The sequence below is a fragment of the Phocoena phocoena genome, chromosome 7 (genome assembly GCF_963924675.1).
Source record: "Phocoena phocoena chromosome 7, mPhoPho1.1, whole genome shotgun sequence".
In the NCBI taxonomy this organism is placed as follows: Eukaryota; Metazoa; Chordata; class Mammalia; order Artiodactyla; family Phocoenidae; genus Phocoena; species Phocoena phocoena.
In genome coordinates this window covers 61,119,369-61,141,508 of record NC_089225.1, presented here as the reverse complement: position 1 = coordinate 61,141,508, position 22,140 = coordinate 61,119,369, and the positions used below count along the sequence as shown (strand labels likewise).

The following is a 22,140-nucleotide window of genomic DNA, read 5'->3' as shown; positions in this document are numbered from 1 at the left end:
TATGATTTTTAAGATGTTCTAATATTTTATTAAAAGCTTTCTTTTCTCTTTGTAAATAAAAGTCAACACTTTAAAGCCTATTTTGGAATTGTTCAGGTCTTATGAAACTATAATGACAAATTTCTAGTGTATTGATTGCTTAATATGGGTAGAATTTGGAGAAACTTTTAATGTACCATTTTGTGTTAAAGCACTCTGTCAAGTATTAAATTTTAGATTCTTTATAAAACCATACTTTAGAAATAAAGCTAAAAATAAACCCAAATTGATTAGGATATTCAATGCTAATATATAGAAAATGAAAATGCTACTAATATATAGTTCTTTGTCAAGGAGTGGCAATGAGAAGTTTACTTGGTTTTTGAATAGTAGGTAAGCACAACAGAAAGAATATTAAGGTGTATGAAAATGATTATAATAACTTAAAATAATTTTTAAAGTATTTTAGTCCAGTAATCTTACTTTAGCTTTTAGGTGGAGGTAGGTGAGTGGTAGGAAAAGCACATAATAGGAAGGTGCAGAAGCATAAATCTCTGAAGTTGCTTTAGGATTCTGTCAGTGTCTCCCCATCCCACAGTACTGACTTCTGGTCTCCGAAGAGAATACTGGTGTGTTGTGCCTTATAGTAAGCAAAACAGGTCTGCATAAAGAATCAAAACCCCATTTCTTCCTAAGGTATTAGCCTAAGTGTGTTGGCAGTGTTTCTTTCCTCCTAGATTGAGATTCCTATATCATAGTATAAAATATAAATACCCATCATTTCACCAACTGTGCATCACCACCAATTCACATACATTTCCAGTGTCAGTCCTGATGACTGCTTTTTCCTTGTATGTGAACATCCAGGTTCATTTCTTATCTACCATCTTAACCCAAATCCCATATCTTGGTGGTGGATTGTTTTTTTAAGTTTGTTTTTGTTTCTGTGCGTGTGTGTGTGTGTGTGCTTTCGTTGGGGGGGGCTAGAAATAATCATTTTCTGTACAGTTAAATGTTTATAAGAGGTAAACCAGAGAATGACCATAACTGAACTGAATGCAGCCTGTTCATCTGAGGTTCTATAAATTTTATGTTCCCCAATTTCCTAGGAAGGAACATTTTGATTAAAATGTGTGTGTGTGTGTGTGTATATGTATATGATTTTTTTCCCCACATCCCAGAGAGACTGATTATTTCTCTATGACAACATCAGTTCTAATTTCAGGTGTTAATTTCATGAGACATACGAGTTCTTAAATTGTTTGCATCTCTGGTCTGGTTATTAGGGCCTATAGTTTGCAAGTTTAAACGAGGAAAAAAGAAATCAGCTTGAGGATGGTAGTTCTTAACCCTTAATGGTCATGAGAGTCACCTGATGTGTTTGTTAAAAGGCCTGTGGCAGAACCCCACCCCCACAGACTCTGATTTGGTAGGTTGGGGGGCACTTAGGTATTTTTAATAAGCACCCCAGGTGATCTGATGTAGAGAGTTCTCACTGCAAGAAATAATATCTCAGGTCTTTTATCCTTTAGTTTACTATTTTTCTCTGAATCACTGTTATTACTTCTTCAAAGAATTAGGCCAACTTATTTAGAGCATTAACTAAATTTGTAAATACTATAGATAAGACTGTGAAATCCCTTTCTATTTAGAACACAACAGTGATCATCTTCTCAGGCAATATTTTATGCTTTAAATCAGTCAGTCTCCATTAACCTTTATAATCACTGTGTGGTTAGAAAGTATTTTACATAAATTGGGACGTGAGCATGGCTGGAATTTGGAATCCCTGGCACCAATCCCCCAAGGACACGGAAGGACAGCTGTAGAGAACAGGTTTTCTCAACCTTGGCATTACTGATTTATTCATTGATAAATCTTTGTTGTAAGGACTGTCCTGTGATCGTAGGTATTTAGCAGTATCATTGGCCTCTACCCACTAGGTGCAGTAGCATCCCTCCCTCCCAGTTGTGACAGCCAAAAATGTCTCTAAATATTGCAAAATGTTCCCTAGGGAGCAAAATTGCCACCAGTTGAACATACTGCTATAAAGAAAGAAAAGGATTCTGAGAGATTAAGTGAGTTGATGAAGATCACACCCTTAGGAAGGAAAAAGACAGACCTTGAGTCTGTCTTTCAAGTCTGGTGTTCTTTGCATTACGTATGACTACATCATCTCTAATCATACTCAAAAATTCCATAGTAGTTCAGGCAATAAGACAATATGACAGATTAGAGAAACCCAAGTTTTAGGTACAGGGCATAAGAGAGACCACATTTGGAACAGTACCTGTTACCTACCTAATTTAATGTCAACAAATCTACAATACCTAATATAAAAAGTGTTTTATGTGTTCACTCAGTACATGCTAGTAGGGCACATACTAAATGTCACTTGTTGTTCTGGGCTCTTGAGAATATAGCACTGTCTTATCGTACGGAACTTACGTTCAAGTTGAGGAAAGAGGGAGTGGAGAGCAGTATAGGTAAGGCTTTCCGGAAGGGCCTCTCTGAGGAGATGACATTTAATCAGAGACCTTGAAATGATATGAAGGAGTAATCCAAGCAAAGGGCAATTCAGATCGAGGATACAGCAGTAGAAACACTCTGTGGCAGGAGCTTACTTGCCATGATGGAGGAACAGCAGGTATGTTGGCAATGTTGGAGTGCAGTGAGCAAGATAGGGAGTCAGGGGCCAAAACATGTCATGTGATCTTAGCCCAGAAAAAGGAACTTGAAGTTTGTTTTAAATATTATGTGAAATCATTGGAGAAGTATTTTAGCATATAATTGATTTATGTTTTTAAAAGATCACCAGCTATTGTATAGGGGATAGGGAGTAGGGACAAACAGTGAAATAGGAAGACAGGAAGCTAACAGAATGGAGGCAGCAGAAGTGGTGAGAAGTTGTCAGGCTTACGAGGTTGAGCCGGCAGGACTGGCTTTTGGAGGAGTCATGTGTTTAGCCTTAATGACTATTCAGGTGGGGAAAACTGAGAGAAGTAGGTTTGGGAGGCTGGAGAATCAGTATCTGTGGGGGCAGGTTAGTCATCCAAATGAAGATAGCTGTTAGATAGTTGGGTATCAGTATCTTGGGAAGAGGTCAGGGTTGAAGATATTATTAGTCTATAGATGTTACTTGAAGGCGTGGGACAAGATGAAATCATCCAAACCCAATGAGTATTGGTTTAGAAGAAAAGAGCCTTTGGAAAGCTTAACCCTGGGTCACTCCTAAATTTAGAGGGCAAGGAGAGGAAGGAGAGCCAGCAGAAGAGGCCGAAAAGGATCTGTGTGGCTCAGGAAAGAAGTGAAAAGGGAGGGAGAGTTGGTCACCTTTGTTAAAATCAACTGAGAGGTCCAATAAGATAAAGACTGAGATTTTTTTGATAAGAGTGGGAAGGACAAAATCCTGATCAGAGTGAATTAAAAAAAGAATAGGAAATAAGGTAGAGTGAGTATAACGATCTCCTTTAAGGGAAGGTTTTTTTATCTTTAATTTACATATATTAAAATCCACATATCTTAAGTATATATTTTGTTTTTTAGTAGAATATGCAGTTTATTTGTACGCTGATGGGAATAATCCAGTTGAAAAGAGAAGATAATTGCAAGAGCAAAACCTTGCATAGGCAGCAGAGGTTAGTCTGCAGAGTCCAGTGGAGCAGTTGGCCTTAGAATCAGGCAGAGTTCCTTCATTATTTTAGCAGAGAGGGCAGAGCCTAGGGCTACAGAAGCGGGGAAGGTAATAGATTTGTCTGTGAGAGGATGAAAGAGTTCTCTTCTGATGGCGTCGTAGTGAATTATGAAGTTGGATTTTTGGCTAGAGTGAAGAGGTGAAAGGGAGTTGGATATTTAAGAAGTGAAAAGAACATATCATAAGAATAGGGAGGTGAAATAACTAGAGAAATACAGTAGGGTTTCTGAAGACCCATTTGAGGTTATTTGCTCACAACTTTTAAAAGACACCTACCACATAGTTGATTTGATCCAGCCACCTTCAGCTGCTGGAGGCATGCAGCAGGAAGAGAAACCAGGTCTGAGGTTTTGTTTGTTCAAATAGAAGTACAGTTAATACACAAGTACACAATATTATATAAGTCTCAGGTGTACAATATAGTGATTCACAGTTTTTAAAGGTTATACTCCATTTATAGCTATTATAAAATATTGGCTATATTCCCCATGTTGTACAGTATATCCTTGTGGCTTATTTTTATACCTAATAGTTTGTACCTCTTAATCCCCACCCCCTATCTTGCCCTCCCCCACTGGTAACCACTAGTTTGTTCTCTATATCTGTGAGTTTGCATCTTTTTTATTATATTTTCTAGTTTGTTGTATTTTTTTAGATTCCACATTTATATGGATTATCATACAGTATCATACAGATTTATCTTTTTCTGACTTATTTCACATAGCATAATGTCCTCTAAGTCCCTTCATGTTGCTAAAAATGTCAACATTTTGTTCTTTTTTATGGCTGAGTAGTAGTCCATTGTGTGTGTGTGTGTGTGTGTGTGTGTGTGTGTGTGTATCCCACATCTTCTTTATCCATTCATTTGTATATGGACACTTAGATTGCTTTTATATTTTAGCTATTGCAAATAGTGCTGCTGTGAACATTGGGGTACATGTATCTTTTTGAATTAGCGTTTTGGGGGGCTTTTTGGGTATAAAACCAGGAGTAGAATTGCTGGTTCATATGTTAGTTCTATTTTTAGTTTTTCGATAAACCTTCATACTCTTTTCCACAGTGGCTGCACCAATTTACATTCCCACCAATAGTGTACAAGGGTTCCCTTTTCTCCACATCCGTGCCAACATTTGTTGTTTGTGTGCCTTTTGATGACAGCCATTCTGACAGGTGTGAGGTGACAGGTGTGAGGTGGTATCTCACGGTGGTTTTGATTTACGTTTCCCTGACGATCAGTGATGTTGAGAATCTTTTCATGTACCTGTTGGCCATCTGTATGTCTTCTTTGGAAAAATGTCTGTTCAGGTCTTCTGCCCATTTTTTAATCAGGCTGTTTATTTTTTTGATGTTGAGTTATATTGGCTGTTTATGTAGTTTGGATATGAACCCCTTATTTTTCATATCATTTCCAAATACTTTCTCCCATTCAGTAGGTTGTAATTTTTGTTGGTTTCCTTTTTTGTGAAAAAGCTTTTATGTTTCATTAGGTCCCATTTGTTTATTTTTGCTTTTGTTTCCTTTGCTTTAGGAAACAGATCCAAAAAAAAATATTGCTGCGATTCATGTCAAAGAGTGTTCTGCCTGTGTTTTCCTCTAGGAGTTTTATAGTATCTGGTCTTACATTTAGGTCATTAATCCATTTTGAGTTTATTTTTGTATATGGTGTTAGAGAATGTTCTAATTTTATTCTTTTACATGTAGCTGTCTAGTTCTCCCAGCACCACTTATTGAAGAGACCGTCTTTTCTCCATCATGTATTCTTGTCTCCTTTGTCATAGATTGACCACAAGTGCATGAGTTTATTTCTGGGCTCTGTATTCTGTTCCATTGATCTATGGGTCTTTTTTTGTGCCAGTACCATACTGTTTTAATTACTGTAGCTTTGCATTCTGAAGTCAGGGAGGCTGATTTCTCCAGCTGTTTTTTTTTCCCAAGATTGTTTTGGATGTTCGGGTTCTTTTGTGTTTCCATACAAATTTTAAAATTATTTGTTCTAGTTCTGTGAAAAATCCCATTGGTACTTCGATAGGAATTGCACTGAATCTGTAGGTTGCCTTGGGTAGTATGGTCATTTAAACAATATTGATTCTTCCAATCCAAGAATATGGTACATCTTTCCATCTGTGTTGTCTTCAACTTCTTTCATCAGTGTCTTATAGTTTTCCGAGTACAGGTCTGTTACCTCCTTAGGTAGGTTTATTCATAGGTATTTTATTCTTTTTGATACAAATGGGATTGTTTCCTTAATTTCTCTTCCTGATAGTTTGTTTTCAGTGTATAGAAGTGCAACAGATTTCTGTAATCAATTTCATATCTTGCAACTTTACTGAATTCATTGATGAGCTCTAGTGGTTTTCTGGTGGTGTCCTTAGGATAGTCTATGTATAGTATCATGTCACCTGCAAACAGTGACAGTTTTACTTCTTCTTTTCCAATTTGGATTCCTTTTATTTCTTTTTCTTCTCTGATTGCTGTGGCTAGGACTTCCAAAACTGTTTTGAATATAAGTGGTGAGAATGAGCATCCTTGTCTTGTTCTTGATCTCAGAGGAAATGCTTTCGTCTTTTCACCATTGAGTATGATGTTAGCTGTGAGTTTTTCATATATGGCCTTTATTATGCCGAGGTTTGTCTCCTCTATGCCCACTTTCTGGAGAGTTTTTCTCATAAATGGATGCTTTTTCTGCATCTGTTCTTTGTTTTTGACAGGTGAGTCTGATGGAAGGAAGGAGAGCAGGGCATGAGCATGGGTTGTGCCCTGGAGGTGGTTATAGCCTCTGACAAAGGGTAGAAGGGAGGACCTGAGGCTCCTGAGTGCTGGACAGTAGAACATGCTGAGATCAATGGATTGGTGGACCTCATGGGACTGTAGGAGCAGGCATACTAAAGGATGTGAATTGGAGAGTCAGCAACTGGTGATCAGAGAATGGGATTCTTGAAATTAAGATTTGGGGGCTGTATAGTAGTATATGATAATGACAAAATGTTGTGTCTGTTGGAGTAGGTAGCTGAGGTGGGGTGAGGACAGGATAGTTGGAAGTGAGGGAGGGAGTCAAGGAACTAAGATTAGTTCAGTGTTGATTGGATGTCTACACAGTGGAAGTCAGGAAGAAGGCTGGCACTGAGAGGAAGTTCAGGGAAGTCTGCTAGCTCTGAGATGAGGGCCTGCAACAGAAAAGGTTGGCAGGATGTAATCCTACTACATGCATTTCACTGGAGATGTGGTTTTTGAGAGAAGGAGCAGAAGAAATGGTTTGGAAAGAGTAATGAGGAGTGAGGCAGCCATCTCCCCCACTTCCAGGCTTGTGGTAGGTTGGCTGTACAAGCAAAACAGCCATCAGAAGGGCTGCAGAGCTAACTGCTTCCTCTGAGGGTGACAGGTTTCACTCAAAACAGGAAAGAGAAGGGGACATTTAGAGGCCAGGATGAGCAAATAGATCCTGCTGTTGGCAGGAGTGAATTCCAGGGATCGCAGTGGAAGGATTTGGGCGCTGGGGACTTTTCGTCCTCAATTTAAATAATTTTGCTTTAGAAAACTCTCATATATGTTACTTAGTATATCTGGAGATATTGTAAAATGTAATGTATTCTTCAGGAACTGATTTGATCCTTAATTTACTTTACAACCTCCATATTACAGGAATGGTTTGCAGTTTATGTGGAACTTAATCAGCAAATTGCAGCACTCTTAAATGCTGGGGATGAGGAAGATCTTGTGGAACTGAAGTCGCTGCAGCAACAACTTAGTGATGTTTGTTATCGACAGGCCAGTCAGCTGGAATTTAGGCAGAATCTCTTACAAGCAGCTCTTGAATTTCATGGTGTTGCCCAAGATGTAAGTGTCTACTCTGATTGCTTTTCTTTTCTTCAAATTATCTGAATACTTATCTGCACATCATTTTTGCAGGTTTGCATGTCTCCTAATTATTTTTCTGGAACAGTAAAATTTACTGGTGGGGGAAATAAGATACACTTCTTTGATTTTTTAAAAAAATTTTAAGTCATTCTGCATGCAACTAAATTTTTTTTTTTTGTCTAAATAGAGTGTCCCAACCTCTTAGATATATTTCATTTGGATAGTTTTTTCAGTCTTCATGCTTTATAACATAGATTGAAATGGAAGTTTCAATACTTTTTAACATTCTGCTGACCTGGACATACTTTGTCTTCCTGGTGCATGCATCTGTGTGTTCTGTCATTCAGATAACATGTATTCTAATTATTTGTCCTTGTCTTTTAACAGCAGAGTCTTTTTCAAGTATAATTGTGATAACCTCATTAGATATAAACCTCATTAATCATTAAACACTTTAGATGCTGATTACATCAGGGTTATCTCTTTGGTGTCCCTCTGCTTTAGTTGTCTCAGCAGTTGGATGGCTTATTAGGGATGTTGTGCGTAGATGTAGCACCAGCTGATGGAGCATCGATTCAGCAAACTTTAAAACTGCTTGAAGAGAAGCTGAAAAGTGTTGGTAAGCAGATTTTAAAAATGCTGAAACATAAGGGTTCTTTTTTTTAAAAATATCACTACCATGGTTAGACAAGTCAACTTACACTGATCTAATTATAATTATTAACAGGGACCATAGGAAAAATTGGTATAAAAAAGGCTTTATCCCCTTAAAGGGTGTAATTTATGCTACAGTGTTTATTTTTCATTGTTGGTCAGTCACCCTTCCTTCACAGGGCCTTTAGCCTTTCTTGTTTACCCAGCCGAATCTACAGGTGCTATGTCTTGCATATTCTATGAACAGTTATTTGTAGTGCATGCATAAACTGTAATTAGCTGTGAAATGTTCTGTGGTAAACCCTGTATGCCCCAAACTGTGTTTTATGCAATGATTTTTGTTGTTGCTATATCCTAACCTTGTGAAAAAATAGTTGGTTTGGTTCTGTGCATTTGTTTCTCCAAACTGGGAATACTGCCGAGGTTACATACTCTCCAAGGAGAGGATGGTCCAATTTCATTAAGCTAGTACCCTTACTTGACACCAAGGCTTTTTACATTTTACTGCAGTAGGAAATACAGTGAATTTCCCTAAGACGTGACTGGGAGAGGTGGATAGTGGATGTGAAAATGGGAGGGGAGTTGTATTGAGTGGGACAGGAGGGCAAAGGAGAATGGAGGAGAGGAAAGCAGTAACTTAAGGCAGAGATTTAGTGGAAAATGGTGACATGTGATTGAACCAATTTAATTAATTTTGAAAAGGACTTGAGGGAATGGGTGTGAAAAATCACGTTTGTATTGGCATTTTACTTGCTTACAGTCTTCGTTATTTTTAACAGATGATATGCGGAATACAATGTTTAGTATTTAATATGCCAAATGAAATTTATTTCAAAATGTCACAAGTTTTCTTAAACCATATTTTTCTTTTAAAAATGCTAAAAGAATTCTGGTATATGTACCTAATTTAGAGTCTTGTAAACATATCCTAAGTGTTGCTTCTCATTGGGTGTAAGCTGGACAGCGCCTATACTCAAAATGTTCAGTGTCCTTTTACAGTGAGAATACATTGCTTGAATGTTTTAATGTCTTGTAACTCATATATTTTTTGAACAGAATACTTGCCTTGTTCTCCTAAAAATTGGACTACCTAAAAACAGGAAAAAATTGAAAATCTTATCAAAATAGAAATTCTCACACTTCCTATTTGCAGTTTTGAAAAGTAATTGTTATCTATGGAAATTCACCTTTTGGAAATTCTCTTTAGGGAGAATTTGAATGAGAGGGAGCTCCAGTTTGAGCCACATTTAAAGGGGTTTTATTGATCGAAATATTTAGAGGGCTCCATCCCAAAGTAGTGTAATGTACAAAGTTGTTATACTTGGAATCCAAGTACAGTATCTGCTGAGAGGATTTACTTAAGGGAGGGAAAGCTTCTTTGGTTTAAGAGATTAAATATAGTAACTTTTGTTTTAGATGTAGGATTGCAAGGTTTGCGTGAAAAAGGTCAAGGTCTTCTGGATCAGATCTCCAATCAGGCATCCTGGGCCTATGGAAAGGATGTAACCATTGAAAATAAAGAAAATGTGGACCACATACAAGGAGTGATGGAAGATATGCAGCTTAGGAAACAAAGGCAAAGTTTGACTGTTCATGTTAATTTTTGCTAAGACAACCTAATATTAATTAAAATGAAAAGTGATGTTATTATATTTTCCATACAGAGTAAAAATTCTTACCTGTTATATAGTAGGCATGTAGTTGGTTTTTGGTGAATGTAATGATTATTGTGTATAATTGTACTAACAAATAATGGCAGTTTGTTCAATTAATGGGTACATTTTCCCTTTTTACTCAGTGGTAAAAATTTCGGTTCCACTCAAGTACATCACATTCCATATCCCCAGTGTAGCCTATGACTCGTCTATCTTTTAAGAAAACTCTTTTTGGAGAATTTTGCTTTTCTATTTTCATTTAGTTTAGAGTTGCTATTAAATCTGTCATTTACATTGATGTGTTTCTTCATCTAAACGTCTCAGAAATTTTCATGCATCCATTGTTCTCATATTTGCTGTAGAAGGATTAGACAGTAAACTCTGGGTAAGATGATTTTTAGTTTCCTTTGATGTAGAACTAGGAATTTAAAGGGTTCTTTGAAAACTCAGTTTGCAATAGCAATTGCAGAGTATTGCAAAGTAAAGGATTAAATTAACATATGCTAGTATATATAGGCTAGCATGGTTGTGTGAAATCTTTGTACACTTAGAAATTCTAAGGTCATCAACAAAAACCTCACAGAAACTCTTCCCTTACATCACAGAGAAAACAGTCATTAGACAGAAATTCCTTCTATCCTCATATCTGCAAACGTATCCATTTCATTATTTATGCTCATCACAAAGATGATATATGTCTGCTCTCATCAAAGCCATGTGTCCCCATCATCTTCTCACTCCGTCAATTCCCATTCTCTGCTCTGATCCCTGCCTTTCATTTAAATGCTTAAATCTCTCCTATTAAAAAAAAAAATTAGACAATTACACACATGCATATACCTTCAACCCTTTGTCTTCTAGCCCTAGAATTCTCCTTCCTGACAGCTGTCATTGATGGTCTAATCTGCACTCATACTTCCTCACTGCCTCTAGTTACTTTTCATCCCTTCTCAGTCTCCCCTCTCCCCTCACCATTTCACTGGACATACTCTTACTGATGTTACAAGTGACTTTGTAATCGCCATGTGTAATAAATGCTTGATCTTGCTCAAAATCCAGGGAATGCTTTTGCTCCTGACATTGCTTGACCACTCTGAATAGAATTAGGCACAAGTGACTTTTTCTTTCTTCTTGAAACTTCCTGACAACCTTGTCTTCTTTGAAAACACCCTCACGAGTCTCCTCCTGGCACTCTGTTTCTTCTTGGTTCTCTTCACTGATTTCTTGTTCTCTAGCTAATTTCACTGCTTTCAGGGTTTGTTCTGAGGCCAAATTCTCTTCTCACTCTTTGTCTTCTCCCTACTTTAATGACTTTCTTTAATATGACCATGATTGAGTAGTTATGACTCTGACCCAGACCCCTCTTCTGTATGTTAGACCCGTAGTTCCTCTTACTTACTGAATGTCTCCACCTGGATGCCCCATACACTACTCAAAAAAACTAATATGGACAGATCAGAATCATTCTCCTCCAAAACTTGCTCTTCTCCTTTAGTTTCCTATCCAGGTTAAAAATACCATCAGCTACCAAACTTGGAATTTATGCCAAGGATTTATTAAAATCCTTACTCTTCCTCATCCCTTACAGCCTAATCAGATGCCCAAGTTCTGCTGTCTCTGAATCATGAACACTTCTTTCTACCTGATCTTAGCTGCCTCTGGCATTGCTCGTTTACAGTCTGTTGTGCAAGAGCACAGTCTTTTGTAAAGCGCACATCTAATCCCCAACTTCCTTGTATAAACCCCTCTCGGTGACTTCCTATTTTCTCAGATGAAGTTCAGTCTCCTTGGAATAGTGTAGGAGACCCTTATAATCCAATCCTGCATAATCTTACCTCCTTTGATTTTTCTACAAAACCACACACTTGTTTTCACTTTCCTGAACGCATCATGCTATTTCATGCATCCATGACTTAGAATACGTCTTTCCTTGTTTTCTGCCAACTGGATTCCTACTTATTCTTTAAGACTCAGGGGTACTTATCCTTGGAAACCTTTTTAGATTTCTAAGGCAAGTTTGTTACTTATTCCTCCCTATTCTCATACAGCTCCGCAGTAGTGTTTATCACATTGTTTATTTAAAAGTCCATCTCCCCAAATGAGACCATCTTAAAAGTAGCGACCATGTCTTATCCTTTTCAAGCACATTAGTCATACCTGACAATATGTGTTGAATATGTGTATGATATCATCTTCATCACTGAAGTGTCTTACATTGTCTTTTAGCTTCAAATTGTAAAAATACTTATCATGATTACTTCCCTTCAGTCCCTTGTAGAATTGTTTAACCAAGTTGCGTTTTAACAATATGTTATGGGCTTTTGTTGAGGGCATCCTTATAAAAAATAGCCTTGTGACAATGACTTACTTATTGTTATCAAGTTTCCTTAAGAATATCAACTATAGTGGAGTCCAGTGCCTCATGGGGAGCTTGTTATTGGTATTTGGTACTGCAGTGAGTTTCCACCTTCCCATCTAAAGTTCATGGAATTGCATGGGAATGAAGGGAATCAGAATGAAGGGATCAGAGCTGAGCTAGATCAAGTCAGCTTAAAATTGTAATCTGTATATTATCCAGGCAGACCAGAGTAAAATTTAAGAATACTCTGAATTGTGTTTCTCTCCACCCAGAGATCAACAGAATTTTTTTTCTTTCTTAAGAACATAGATGGAAGTTTTTTTAATTCAAAATTTGATATTACTCTGGGTAATGTGTAATGTAATGAAAAGCTTTATTTATTGTTTTTATTCCCTTGGAGCATCATTCTCTAAACTAGTATTTTAGAAACTTTACATTTTTATCTTTGAAGGTTGTTTAATGCTAATTGGCAGTTGATATTGCTTCGGGTTTTAGTGTACTGCTGTGTTTGTGCTTTGCTTCAGTATTTTGCAGAATCCATACTATACTCAGAAGGGTTTGTGATTTAGTACCATTCAGGTATTTTAAGGTTTTGATATAACACAGATACAGATATCCTTAAAATTCTTACAAATCAATACAAAATAGTTACAGCCTCCATAGTGTAGGACTGAGTATTTTAGTATACTGTAAAACATGTGTGCCAGATGGTGGTGTTATACTAGTTATCAACAAAACTGAAATGTCCTAAATTTATGTTTGGATTTATTAGATGTGAAGACATGGTAGATGTGCGAAGATTAAAGATGCTTCAGATGGTGCAGTTGTTTAAATGTGAAGAAGATGCTGCCCAGGTAAAGATCAATCAGGCACATTATGCACTTGCCTTTTCTTAGAAGATTGATTTCACCTAACTATAAACAAAAGTGTACTTTTCATGGTCCTAAGCAAGTAAATTCATTAAGTCACATTCTAGTTTATCCTGTCAAAATAATAAAGTTTTGTATTCCCACTTACCTTACTGGTCTCATTTTTTTAAAATTTATTTTAATTAATTTATTTTTGGCTGTGCTGGGTCTTCGTTGCTGCACACAGGCTTTCTCTAGTTGCGGCGAGTGGGGGCTACTCTTTGTTGTAGTGCACGGGTTTCTCACTATGGTGGCTTCTCTTGTTGTGGAGCACGGGCTCTAGGTGCGTGGGCTTCAGTTGTGGCACACGGGCTTCAGTAGTTGTGGCACACGGGCTTCAGTAGTTGTGGTGCACGGGCTCTAGAGTGCAGGCTCATTAGTTGTGGTGCATGGGCTTAGTTGCTCCGTGGTATGCAGGATCTTCCCGCACCAGGGCTCGAATCCGTGTCTCCTGCATTGGCAAGTGGATTCTTAACCACTGCACCACCAGGGAAGCCCTTACTCGTCTCATTTGACTTATCTTCTCAATGAAATGCTCTATTGAGCTAGAAATTGGGATTATGTATTATTTATTACCGTTGATTTGGTTGTCAGTTACACATCCCAGGATGAAGCCTGGTGTAGCTTATTGCTTTTTAACCCACAAGAAGGTTTTTCAGCTAGATAAACAATTTGCTATCTTTGTATAGTTAGCATCAAAGAACATGATTCCAGCTTGACATAGAAGAAACTTATGATTTTAAGTAGTAACATAAATCTATAATGAGATTCCAATAAGATTATATTACATAAACACATGATGTTCTATTAGTATAAATCATGCAATGTTAATTTTAAATGAGTGCTTCTCTTTAATAGGTCTTGTCTTTAGATTTTTAAAAATTTTGAGTGGGAGGAGAGGTCATTAATTCATGTAGCTTGGCATTGAATGAAATGAGCTATTAAGGTTATAACTAATGGATTAATTAATCACATGATAGTAATCTTTCTTTATATAAATATGATGTTTTGATATAAGACATAAAGAGTTATGAATCCAGCTTCACTGTTATTTATTTTCGTTTAGGCAGTAGAATGGCTAAGTGAACTTCTGGATGCTCTTCTTAAGACCCACATCAGACTGGGTGATGATGCCCAGGAAACGAAAGTTCTACTGGAGAAGCATAGAAAATTTGTTGATGTTGCCCAGGTGCAGAGCTGGTTATCTTCCTTTTCTACAAGCTATGTGTTTGCATAGCTTTCTGCATGATTGTAATGTAACTTAACCTTCCAAGTCCAAGAAGATTGGTTACGTTAATCCAGAAATATTACAGAACTAAGAAAATGTCAGCCGGTGAATCAAAACTAGCCTGCATAAACTTGAGAGGGTTTATGTTTTCCTGAATACAGGTTCTGTATGCTTCCTCTGATTTATGGTATATATTATGACATTTTTAGGCAGTAACTGTTCATTCACGAAAGTAAATCAGTAAATGACAAACCCTAGTTTCTGCATCTCACTAGTGTTAGCATAGCAACACAGATTTTTTTTTTTGCATGTGAAAAGTATCTTAATTTATTTTCTCTAACTATTGAGTTCACATTGTAACAGTGTGGTTTCCTGTATGTAATATAAAGTGCCCACTTGCCACCCATTCGTTTTGATCAATGAGGGAGCAAACCTTTTTTTTTTTTTTGTGGGGTGGGGGGTCATGGTTGAGCAGACCGAGGTGGGGAAAACAGAGTAAGAGAGGGAAGCCAGACAAGAAATAAACTGAATAAAAATTAACTGAAAGTATTGCTTCCCCTTTATCATTTATGCATGCAGACAGTTTGTAGCAGTAAGTGCCAGTGGACTTACTCATTATTGCTTTCTAGTAGTGTTGCTTAATTGTCGTCTCAGTCCTCCTGCACACTTTCCCGTCCCTCTTTTCAGAATTCTTTTATTATAATTTCATGTTGACTCTTTCTTTTTCAGAGCACTTACGACTATGGAAGACAGTTGCTACAGGCCACAGTTGTGCTGTGCCAGTCTTTGCGCTGCACCTCTCGATCATCTGGGGATACACTTCCTCGACTGAACAGAGTATGGAAACAATTTACGATAGCATCTGAAGAGAGGGTACATAGGCTGGAAATGGCTATTGCGTTTCACTCAAATGCTGAAAAGGTTCGCTTTTTTAAAAATGTAGTTTCAGTAGTGTTTGTACGTTTAAAATATGTTAACCTTGTAATTTTGTTATTAGTCTGTTTTTTAAAAATTTATATTAATTTCATTGTTTAAAGATTGTTTAGGTATAATGTATTGTCTTAGAAAGTTCAAATCAGATTCTTAGTAAGCCATACCAGTGCTAGAGGACTGTGGTTAGAGGAGTTGAAACTATCCAGTAGTCCTCTCTCAGCAGCACGTCTCTCCTCACCAGACCTGGTGCCCAGAATGTACTGTCTGTTCTTTCAGGTGTCATGACTCCCATCTGTTTCATTATGCCAGGAAAGGAAACTTTGCTTTGGCAACTACTACTAATTGTCATAAATTTTTTAAAAGGTCATTTGTGATTTTTATAATGTTTAGAGACTGTCCAGCTAAAATTATGAGAGTAAGGATAAAATAACTTTTATTCATTCTAGAATTTATTATTTAATGAATTCATTAGTCCCAGAAACCAAAAATGAAATATGCAGGCAAATTTTCAATAGAACCTTTTTCTCAACTGCACAGAGAAAATTTATAGCACCCAAGCCTTATATTTCCATTCCAAGGAGGAGTCTTACTAAGTAGTTAACTTTGTTTTGATCTCTTAACGATCACAGTTTATATGTAGGGAATGTTCAATACAATTTAAGATATGAGAAACCTAAGATGTAAATGTGATAGCCTTAGTCTGTAGAACAGAAGAGAAATTGCCAGGAACCTCAGGAATTAAGCAGTTTCTGTCTGTGTTATGCAGTACATTTGTTAGGAAATGTCCACAGTTAACTCTTTTTGAGCTGGTCACTGAACTCCACAGGTCAGTGTTTTAGTGTAAAATGGGCCTGGTGATGATGAATGAAAGTACACAAAATGGCTTGACTTGTTTATCTATTGATTGTTTTAATGAAAACTTTTTATTGAAATATAGTATTAACATAGAAAAGTGTACAGCTCAAATGTTCTGCTCACTGAATTTTCATAGAGTGAGCATGCCTGTGTAATCAGTGCACTATTCAAACAACAGAACGTTACCAGTACCCCAGAGGCTCTCCACCCTCTTTTAATCACCCTGCTTCTGCTGCCCATCGCGGGGTGACCACTGGCCTGATTTCTAACACCACTGATAACTTTTTAGGATCGTGCTTTAAAAATGTATCTGCAAAGACATTTTAAAACCTAGATCTCTTTAAGAAGTTATGTAAGAATGAATATGGTTGAGACTTTTTTTCGTAGAAAATTAATGTTCTTATTTCTTCTGGTACATGGCCTTTATCATGCTTGTAATAAACTCTTTAAGTTATTTTATTGTGCCAACCTATGTAAAGCCTTTTGTTATCAGATGTTATTTTTCTTTTGAGTGTGTTGTATTTTATACCAGTAAGCATAAATATAACCACAACTATAAGCAACTTGTATAGCAAATGATAGTGATTGGGAAAATATTTAAATTTAATCTAGAATTTTACAATATGAAAATGTCCTTTATGAGTAATGCTGAAGTAAACATAATTGGATTAAGTAAACTATAATGCAAAAAAAGTTGTAAAAATAAATACTTTCTTCTGCCCCAAATTTTGCAGGTTTTTTTCTTGGAGGTAATTTTTTTAAATTAGTATTATTATTTTAAATCTGGAGTGTATCTTAGACCCATAGAACATCTCAATTTGAGACTAGCCATACTTCAAAAGCTCACTAGCCACATGTACTTAGTGGCTACTATGTGTGGGTCTGTACTTGTAGACTTAACTGTTACAAATCACAGCATTTTTTTTTCTTTCCTTATTTTCTTTTGTACCATTTAAATTTAAATGGTAATAGTTAAGGAAAAAATAATATCAAGGACTGTAGAACTTCTGTGTTTGAATTAAAACCTTAATCAATTTACATCTTTTTTTGTTGTTATTTTTGTTTTGTTTGTTTGCTTACATCATTTAACTCAGGTCAGTGGATCACTTTTTAAAATAACTATAAAGTTTCTAGCTAGATAATCACATCAGTTATGTGTTTGTACTCTGAGTATATGTTGTTATGTATTTATATTTTCTTTCATTTTTGAAGTCTGTAAGCTCTTTGAGGTCAAAATCTGTATCTCATTCATATCCCAAGCTGCTACATAAACATAAAGTAAGTATTCAATAAATAGTTACTTAATGAATGAAAGAATACTACTTTTTAAGCACAGTTTGAGCTTAGATTCCAAATAGTAGTCTAGTATTATTTTTTTCTTGGAAATCACTATAAACCTCTTTATACTCCAGTTATATTATTGGTAGGGATTGTGTATTTCATTTTGTTTGAATTTCTTAGGCCAGCTTTGATCAATCTTCTATAATGGCATACACGAAGATGCCAAGAACAGAACAAAAACACCTTCAATCTACTAAACTTGGATGAATTTGATTCCTTTTCTGTGTCTCTTGATTGATGTTGCATTTTTATTTGTTGCAGATTTTGCAAGACTGTCCAGAAGAGCCTGAAGCTATTAATGATGAGGAGCAATTTGATGAAATTGAAGCAGTTGGGAAATCGCTTTTAGATAGACTAACTGTTCCTGTGGTTTATCCTGATGGGTATGGTGCATGTTCTTACAATTTGTGTTTTTATCAGTAAGGTCTTAAAGGGATATCAAGAGAAGAAAGTCTGTTTCTTAAAAGTCCTGGTAAATTAGCTTTGGTTCACATTTTCAATTTCTATAAAAGGTTAGTTTAAAATGAAAAGAAATCCATACTGGGCTCTTAACAATAGTAGCAATTGGTACTTGCTGCTGTCAAATTTATTGCTCTTGATAGCTTGTTGTAGAATAAAGATCATCGACTAGGTTGACATCTTGGGTTCTCGCCTTGACTTTGATGGTAAGGAGCTGGGTGACTCTGGGCTTCATTCATGGAAGGGACGGGGAGGGAACTAATGTTTAGTAACTTAAAATATATACCAAGCCCCAGGTTAAACACTTCACCTTAATTACTTTTGACCAGGGCTAGAGCAGTATGATTATTTTGATTCACAAATGAAGAAACTAAAGCTCAGAAAGGTTAAGTAAGGTCCTCAGGATTTCACAGCTTCTGAGTGGAATTAGAATATAGTTTCAGGTCTGTCTAGCACCAGATCCATTCTCTTTTCACTGTGCTGTATGGAGTCCTAATTTCTTCATTTGTAAAATGATGGGGTTCTGATTCTCACATTCATTTCCATTTCAAATAGTTGATCATAAAAATAAGAAATAGCCTCTTGAAAATAAACAGACGAGTAAATGAATCAGAAGGAGCTTTATCTACAAGGAGCTAGACCTTCTTAGTAAAAATAATTTAGAAGTAATCCAGAGGATGTTGAATTAAAACAATAGAGAGGGCTTCCCTGGTGGCACAGTGGTTGAGAGTCCGCCTGCCGATGCAGGGGACACGGGTTCGTGCTCCGGTCCGGGAAGATCCCACATGCCGTGGAGTGGCTGGGCCCGTGAGCCATGGCCGCTGAGCCTGCGCGTCCGGAGCCTGTGCTCCGCAATGGGAGAGGCCGCAACAGGGAGAGGCCCCGCGTACTGCAAAAAAATAAATAAGTAAAAAATAAAACAATAGAGAAACCAAACCATTGAATACAGGTATCCTTACATTGTAACAGAGTGTAATGGGTACGATTGTGGACTCTGGATCCAGATTTGTTGGGTTTAAATCTCAGCTCCGCCACTTATGAGCTATGACATCTTGGGCAAGCCACTTAACCTTTCTATGCCTCAATTCCCTCATCTAAAAATAGGGATATATGGGGCTTCCCTGGTGGCGCAGTGGTTGAGAGTCTGCCTGCCGATGCAGGGGACACGGGTTCGTGCCCCGGTCCGGGAAGATCCCACATGCCGCGGAGCGGCTGGGCCCGTGAGCCATGGCCGCTGAGCCTGCGCGTCCGGAGCCTGTGCTCCGCAATGGGAGAGGCCGCAACAGGGAGAGGCCCGCGTACTGCAAAAAAATAAATAAGTAAAAAATAAAACAATAGAGAAACCAAACCATTGAATACAGGTATCCTTACATTGTAACAGAGTGTAATGGGTACGATTGTGGACTCTGGATCCAGATTTGTTGGGTTTAAATCTCAGCTCCGCCACTTATGAGCTATGACATCTTGGGCAAGCCACTTAACCTTTCTATGCCTCAATTCCCTCATCTAAAAATAGGGATATATGGGGCTTCCCTGGTGGCGCAGTGGTTGAGAGTCTGCCTGCCGATGCAGGGGACACGGGTTCGTGCCCCGGTCCGGGAAGATCGCACATGCCGCGGAGCGGCTGGGCCCGTGAGCCATGGCCGCTGAGCCTGCGCGTCCAGAGCCTGTGCTCCACAACGGGAGAGGCCACAACAGTGAGAGGCCTGCGTACCACAAAAAAATAAATAAATAAAAATAAAAATAGGGATATATTTTCCATACCTCGTCAGGTTACAAGAGCGAGGAAATTAAATGAGCTACATGTATATAAACTACTTAAAACAATTGTGACACATGGTAAATGCCACTACTACTGTGTCATGAACTTCAAATGATTATTTGGAATTGATATTGAGAAGATATAACTTTATGCCCAGGAACAAATACTATTCATAGTCTGTACTCAGATAATCTCTAGTCGTACCTAAACTTGAACAATTAGAAGTAGCTTAAAGTCATGTATATCTCCAATGTATAAAAGAGAATAAAATCTAAAAGTTTATAAATTCAGCTGGTAACAGTATTAGTAGGGTGCTTCTGGTTGTTCCATTCCAGGAACCCCCCCCTCCCCTCGCCAAAATCTCATTTCTGTGTTTCATAACCAGTTGTCATAAAGTCGGTCTCATTCTACTTAAGTCATCCTAGGAGCATCTACCACTGGTATTTTTGCTTGGGCTTCTCCTCCTGTGTTCTACAAATAGTTCATGTGTCATTTTCATTTTTAAGATAAAAGAGTAAGTTAGGGCTGTATATTCTAATTTCACAACTTTAATATTTGCGATTATTATTTCATTCCCTTTTATATGATAATTTGTTTATGCTGTGTAAAGTTGGACAGTAAGCTTAGTCAGATTTATCTTTTGTAACATTCTCCTAGAACAATAAAAGAAATTAGGTGGTCTCTCTGGATTCACTGCTTGAAGACCCAGGTTCAAATTCTGTTTTTTCCACTGTGTGATCTTAGTCATTTAATTTTCTAGGTCTTAGTTTTCTTATCTAAAAAATGAGGAGCTTAACCAGATTATTTCCAAGAACTCGTAGAGCTCTAAAAGATTCTGTGACTCTGAATACTGTGTCTTTGCAGATAGGATAAAATTAAATAATTTTACCTATTAATGTCCCAAATGATGGCTTAACATTAAACGGATATTTTACTTGGTAGCTATATTAGACAACTAGTGTCTGTAGCCCTTGGCACTGAAGTACACATACAAATTTTATATTTGTGTATGCTTATGGGCCCCAAGCTAAAAGTATAACATTTATACTGTTGCATTGTTTTGTTTATTTGTTGAATTGTTTGGTTTATTGAGATTATCATAAGTGTACATGATAGGACATTTATACTTCTAATAAATTTTTCTCAACATGTCTTAATATATATTATGCCATTTTAAAAAATGTTTCTCCTACCAAATTGCTACTCAGAGGTAAACAGTATGGTCTGCAAAAAGAACTAACACCATACCACGTAGGTAATTTTTATGGTAATTTTTGCTTCCTTTTGCATTGACTGCAGTCAGTGGATTTGTATTAATCTGACTGGGCTTTTTCTGTTTTGATTTTTAGAACTGAACAATATTTTGGGAGTCCAAGTGACATGGCTTCTACTGCAGAACACATCAGAGACAGGATGAAACTAGTTAGTCTCAAAAGGCAGCAGCTGAGACATCCCGAAATGATGACTACAGAGAGCTAATAGCTGCCTTCTTCCCGCAGATCTGCAGTTCATAATCCCGCATGTCGTTGGCATACTGCAGCATCGGCTACAATATGTTAAGATGCATTTCACAGCCAGGATAAGCCTCATTTCTTTCCATTACACGTTTCTCTCCATGTGTTAACATCTTGTAACTACCAAGGCAGAATTTTTTAACATGCTTTGAAACCATAGACTCCAAGTATCTTAAAAGAAGGAACTGTAAACATTGCACTGAAAACTTGCTTTAAAGCTTTACCTGACCTGTCAGTTTGTAGATGAATAACTGATAATAAGCTTTGAATGGTGCTAATAAGAGTTTAGGAATTCTCTCTATAAAAAATGGTTGCCCTTCCTCCCCAAGTGATGTAGTAAATTTAGACTCTAGTTAAACTGTTATTAGTAGACAGTGGTGTCCTCAAAATTTTACTTTGTAATTCTCCTTCAAAATTGATTATTTTTACTGTGTCAGTATGAAGAAAACCTTCAGATTTTTGATATATCATATTCATTAAAAAACATTTTCCTATTTGTATTGATAATGTATAAAAGTTGTTTGTGCTTAATAAAAGGCTTCTTTTAAACATCTTATTTAATTTGGTGGTTATATCTATTTCCAAACATGAGTGCCTTATTTAAAAGGGCATTCTTAGCATTGTGAGGATATTTTAGTATTTGTTTTTTCATGTTGGTTGCATGTATTTTAGCCAGGAAATTTATATGTAAGCATGTGTATATAATAGATAAGCATGTTTTATCATGAAAAATTATTGTGAAGAACAATTTAGATCTTTAAGAACTTATGAATAATGGAATACTATTTCTCATTTTTCTCTTCTTCAACTTGAAATATGTTATCCAAATTATTGACTACCCTGAAGATATTTTGTTTCTGGGAGAGGAGGGCTGGGGAAGAAGGCCTACATAGTTACTTAAGTGTAATCCTTTATATCAGAGTAATCTTTCAGGAACTAAAATA

General features: G+C 36.9%; 1 protein-coding gene across 1 annotated transcript in view; it reads left to right on the top strand.

Annotated features, from left to right (window-relative positions):
- Positions 1–21,920, top strand: part of SESTD1 (SEC14 and spectrin domain containing 1) — an 87,175-nt gene extending 65,255 nt beyond the window's left edge. The window contains exons 10-17 of the mRNA XM_065880430.1: positions 7,313–7,507; positions 8,033–8,147; positions 9,599–9,758; positions 12,969–13,050; positions 14,171–14,293; positions 15,062–15,253; positions 17,723–17,844; positions 21,032–21,920. Coding sequence (XP_065736502.1) covers positions 7,313–7,507; positions 8,033–8,147; positions 9,599–9,758; positions 12,969–13,050; positions 14,171–14,293; positions 15,062–15,253; positions 17,723–17,844; positions 21,032–21,161 — 1,119 coding nt within the window. The 3' untranslated portion in view covers positions 21,162–21,920. The remainder of the gene's footprint in view (positions 1–7,312; positions 7,508–8,032; positions 8,148–9,598; positions 9,759–12,968; positions 13,051–14,170; positions 14,294–15,061; positions 15,254–17,722; positions 17,845–21,031) is intronic.
- Positions 21,921–22,140: the final 220 nt, after the last annotated feature.